Source organism: Eurypyga helias, unplaced genomic scaffold, assembly GCF_000690775.1.
Source record: "Eurypyga helias isolate BGI_N326 unplaced genomic scaffold, ASM69077v1 scaffold4948, whole genome shotgun sequence".
In the NCBI taxonomy this organism is placed as follows: Eukaryota; Metazoa; Chordata; class Aves; order Eurypygiformes; family Eurypygidae; genus Eurypyga; species Eurypyga helias.
Genome location: NW_010267414.1, coordinates 30,344 through 35,791, shown reverse-complemented (window position 1 = coordinate 35,791; position 5,448 = coordinate 30,344). Strand labels below are relative to the sequence as shown.

General features: G+C 50.4%; 1 protein-coding gene across 1 annotated transcript in view; it reads left to right on the top strand.

Moving 5' to 3' along the window:
* Positions 1-2,133: 2,133 nt before the first annotated feature.
* The window catches only part of CCDC167 (coiled-coil domain containing 167), a gene marked incomplete at its 5' end in the record, with an annotated part of 5,648 nt that continues 2,333 nt past the window's right edge, over positions 2,134-5,448 (top strand). The window contains 2 exons of the mRNA XM_010157401.1: positions 2,134-2,228; positions 4,609-4,661. Of these exons, the coding sequence (XP_010155703.1) occupies positions 2,134-2,228; positions 4,609-4,661 (148 nt within the window). The remainder of the gene's footprint in view (positions 2,229-4,608; positions 4,662-5,448) is intronic.

Genomic DNA, 5,448 nt, shown 5'->3' with positions numbered 1-5,448 from the left:
TAAGTTTCCTGGCTGAGGAGGAGCCAGGTGACACACGCTGAAGTACCTCTTGCTGGGTGAGGGGTTCCAGCCGATGAGGGAGCAGAGACAGCCACTTACAAATGGTAGGAACTGGTGAGAGAGATGGCTGTCTACCTTGGATTGCTGGGCGGACACGCCACCTCCCATTCAATTAACTTGCTGATAAGCATGGTTGAGCTGGCTTGGGCGAAGCCCTGGCTTGGCCCTGCAGCTGGCTGGGGCAATGCATCCCGCTGACTGAGCTGTACTGGACGGCAGGTAGGGATGAGCAGCTGGAGTAAACATTCTCACCCAGTGCTGCTGGGTATAGAAGATGATTATCACTGCCCTGACCAAATGCATTTTCAGCTAACATCCTTCATAACTATGTGTGTTCCCATCCAGGCAAATCCAAGCTTTGCCCAACACAGAAGCGCCGTTCCCTGTGCCCTGGGATCAGGTGATGTACGTTGGTGTTCCCCCTGGGCTCCAGGCAAGCTGTACAGATGCCTCTGGGAAGCTTGGCTTCTCAATAGCCCTGTAAGAGTTGCCTAAATAACAGTGGACTTTGAGATTCCTATCCGGAAGGATCCAAGGATTTAAGCCTTGCCGTATGTGGCCCCCTCCCCGGCTCTGCTGTGCTCCTTGCAGTGAGACTCTTCACCTGACTGGCTAAACTCTTTTTGCAGTCTGCTCTGTTCTCCCCTCTAGGTCAAGCCTCTTGTCCCACCCTGCTTATTGAAAACGCTTGCCTGCCTTTCCTGAGCAGAAGGTGTGAGACTGCTAATGAGCTCAGGACAGAGCTGATCCCCAAACCAGCAATAATTAGGGATCACTACCTTTGGTTTTGTTTCCCATATCACTGTTTATGGGAGGATTTGTGCCCTGGGCCACCTCTCAGGCTGATGTCCAGGCAGCTGGTGTTTCGTTCCACCTCCGCAGTCCTCCACCTGGGACTGTGCTGTGCTTCTAGTTTGTGAAGGCTCCCACCACAGAGAGACCATGCTTGCAGCCCTCTGATCGGCCTTGGCCTTGCTTGGAGAACCAGACACAACAGGAGTGTTGCACTAAGTAGCTAAAAAGAGATGTCATTGCTACCTCAGGGCACTGAGGGCATTTTGTTTCAGGCTAGGATGCTGTGTTCATATTATCTGATTAGCCCCACTGTTTCCCTGCTGGAAGCAAACCTGAAGGACAGAGTTTTCCTAAAGATGTCTATGCTCCGGTTACCAGGCAGAAAAGAGGAATGATTCCCAGGAGAATTGTTGTCCATGGTAGGATTTCCTCTTGGGCAAGTAGATCAACCCTCATTGTGCTTATCCACAGTTACTCCCCTCCACAGAAAGATGCAGTGGGGGGTGGGGGTGGCTGATGAGGAGACACACCTCTTGGGCAAGTAGATCAACCCTCATTGTGCTTATCCACAGTTACTCCCCTCCACAGAAAGATGCAGTGGGGGCTGATGAGGAGACACAAGGAGATGACCAGTGTTTTTTTCTCATGGGAACATGTTGCTGCCAAAACTTGGTGCAGGTTGAAGGTGTGGAGGCAGTGAGGAACACTCTCTTGAGCATTCTGTGCAGCCCACTGTTGCTGTTGCAGATTTAGTTGGGTAAAAGAGATGGTACGTATCAGTGTTTCCCATTTCTCCCCTCTTCACCCAAGCAGACAGCCCGTCCCATGAACTTCTGCATCCGTTGGCAGCACTAAATCAAGACCTTGTCCCTCAGGCTTTGGCCAAGGCCAGTGTCTCTCATTTTATCCTCTTTTAATAGCATAAAGATGCCTTAGATGGCATCTTTGCTTGTGGAACCGCGTGCAGAGAAACCAGACCGGTCTGGAAGGGGATCAGATCTTAGCAGGAGGTGCTGGCCACCCACAGGAGTGGGAGCGTTAGAGCTGGCTTGGCTGGGTCTGGGATTGCAATGTGGCAGTTGCCTGGGGTCAGTATAGGCTGATCTAAGAGGGGGTGGGCTCCCTGTGCCGTGATGTCTACGCAGAAATGCAGCTGTTCCTCCTTTGATCTGGGGAGGAAGGAGGTGGAGTGTGAGCTGCCACCCTTCCCATCTGAGTGGGGATGGATCCGTGTTAGCTGGGAGAGGGAATGATGGTGACTGGTGTGGTGTTTTCCAGATCGATGGACTGGAGGAGAAGCTGGCACGCTGCAGGCAGAGCGTGGAGGAGATGGACCTTAAACTGCGCAAGGAGAAGCTCAGCCCCGAAGGAAGGTATTGATGACCCACCTCCCTTCTCCGCTGTGGCCGTGCGCTTCAGCTACCTGCCATCCTGCTGTAGTACTGAGCACGGGCTCTTGAGGGGATGGGAATGGGGTTCCCCATGACAAGAGTCTCTTCCCCCAGCCTGGAGCTTACCTGGGGAGCTTGCCAGGGTGAGATGTTCAGAGATACATGGTGAGAGCTTTATCTTATCAACAGCCTGACTCTCCAACCTGCACCACAACCAGCCAAGCAGGTGCCCGAAACTCTCCAGTTCATTTTCAGGGCTGGGAAACAGCTCTGTGAGTCTGGCAGAGGTTCACTGCACGCTGTTACTCAAGCCTTGATGAAGCTTCCTGAGTTCAGTCAGGGGAGATGTGCAGCAGCTACTACTGAGGGGCAAACCAGGGATGCAGCTGGGAAAGGGTCTGAGGGAAATTACTCCATTTGTGCTTGTGTTGCAAATGTGTCTGAATGTAGGGATGCAGTGACACACTGACTTTCCTTGGGAAAGGGGACAATTCCCCTGAAATCTGTCACTGACATAGAAGAAGCAACTGTAAGCTTCCAGAGCTGAGACTCGAGCAAGGACTTTGACCTGGATTTTGTAGCAGATACAGGCAGAACCTACTATTTCTCTGGTGTGAAGCAAGAGGTCCTAGATCTCCCAATTGGTTCTCAAATCTGTCTGCTTTGGGACATCCTTCCAGTCACCAGCACCTTATTGCTCTGCATCTCGCAAGAAGACTGGGAAGCTCAATTGTAGGCCCAGGGAGTGGTCCTGGTGTCTGTTGTGCAGTGCTGTCTTACAGAACCCAGTTTGAAGTGATCCTAGCAGTGGTGACATCTTCACACTCTGGTATTTACCAGCCTCAGGTCATCTTCTTTGTTCTTCCTTTCCACACTATTATTTTGCTGTCTGCCATTCCTTGAGCCAGCCTCTCTCTCTTTTTCCTCCTCCTCTACTTTGCATGCGTTTTATATCCCCATCCATATTTGGACAAGGTCCTGTCTTCTCCTGTCCCTCATCTCACCAGTCCTTCCTCTAGGCCTAAGTTGCTCTTCTCATGTTTACTATCTGTATTCATTATTTGCTACCTAGGTGGCCAACAACCAAACATACAGTTGTGGTAACTTGGCAGGATGGAATGTATCCGCATGATTTCTCTCTGAAATGTAGGGCCTAGAGCAAAGAATTATGGTTAGGGATTCCAGGGGCCTTTTCTGAATTTTATAAACTTGTATGGAGACGGAAACAGAAATTCTGTTATCCTAATCCACACCATTTGAAAAACCCTGGAGGAAGGTACCACAATCAAAATTATTGATTCGATGGGCAGTACACAAAGGGGAGCTCTGCTTTCCCATTTTGAACTTCAGTTGTCATGGTTTCGTCATGTCTCATTCTCAAAGCCTCTTCCCTTGACTCCACAAGGCAGGTTTCTAAGTAGCAGCTCAGCTCTGTTGGTCAATCTGTATTCTCACCTCCTCCCGACTGCACTCCCCGTTGCCTTTCCCCAGTCGCCTTGAAGAGCCCTTCCCTCTCCTGCTGCTCTGACACGGCTGGCTTTCTTGCCATCCCTTACTTAGCTAGCTGCACGCATAGATTTGGATCTCTTTCCTCCTTACGGGTTCCTGCTCTGCCCCAGGGGGAACAACAAACTCTGTTACTGCCTCCTCTGTCTGCTCTGAACCAGGAGGTAATTTGTTGGTGCATGTTTATTTATATGCATGCAGTCTGAAAGGGGTGACCATGTCCTCCCTGCTGTAATGAAACACTGCTGCTTTCAGGCAATTTGTTTTGCATGTATCTCTTAAACTGTGTATTAATTAATCATCCTGAGCGGTTTAAGACAAGGGCTGGACTGGGCTGACTTACTCTTTATGTTATTATCCCGAGTCTTCAGCCTAATAACTGGTTGGTACTGGGCTTGGATTCAGCTTGTTTCCTCGAGCTGACCGATTTGTCCAAATTGGATACCTCTGACAAAGGGTCCAGCTTGGATTGGTGAGAAGAATTAACATTCCACACTGAACCAGATGTGCTGGAGGGGCAGGATCCTGCAGAGGGCACGTGGGCACGCTGCCCCATCCCGTAGCTGTGGCAGAACTTCCTAGCCCACCTGGGGGCTTGGACACACGGCCCCCTCTATACCTTGCTTGCTAGAAAGGTGAAGCAGTTTGGGGGAAGGAAAATGTAATCTAAAACTGCAGCATCTCTTCTCTTGCACAGCTGGAGGTTCCTAAACTGTCACCTCTCCACAGCGAAGGGTGAGGGGCTCGTTCTGTGAGCAGCTATCCCCGGCAGTGGGACAGCCTCTCTTCCAGTACATAAGCAGAGAAATAGGCTGTGTTGTGCCTCACAGGTAATGAACTCCTCTTCTCATTACAGAAAGTCACTGGAGAGAGAGAGGAACTTACTAATGACCAAAGCTGACAACTATGGTAAGAGCTTCATTAAAAACAGTCCCTCTGGGCTGGATGGGATCAGTGCTGCAGCTTAGCTTTGTCTTCAAGCTCCTGCCACCTCTGACTTTTCTGCCTTTGAATTTAGGCTCAACCAAAGGGAGCTAGATGGAGGGAGATCCGGTTAGCATATTCTAACAGGAGTCTGGATGCTCCCCCCTGAGCTGTGCTATCACAGGGGAAAAAAAATAAGTATCAGCTAATGAGGGGGGGAAAGATGTCACTCTCGCATACCCCAAATTACCACTTTAGATAATCTCAGCCAACAGCTTGACTTGAGTGGCTCTTGCCGTCCTCTCCTTTTTTTCCTGTTTTCTTTTTTAACAGCTTGCTAAGCAAGCTTACAAGAGCTGGTTGGAGTGTAGCAACGTGGACTTTCTCTGGGGAAGCTTTTCACTGCGTCAGTTCTGGGGGCTGTTCGGCACCCGAGTGTGGGGATTCACACTGATGTGCTGCTACCTGCAGTTCCAGAGCGCCAGGGTCTTTCTTTGCTACAAGTCCCACTGTAAACAGTTAAAACGTCCCTCTGAGCTACAGCATGTTTGACTGGTGTGGGGATTCACACTGATGTGCTGCTACCTGCAGTTCCAGAGCGCCAGGGTCTTTCTTTGCTACAAGTCCCACTGTAAACAGTTAAAACGAGAGTCCCTCTGAGCTACAGCACGTTTGACTGCACTTCCCTTCTGCTGGGGATGCCACTTTGCCTGTCCTCAGGCTCTGGGTGTTGATCAGTGTGTTAACTGCTTAACAGCACTCTGCAGCACTG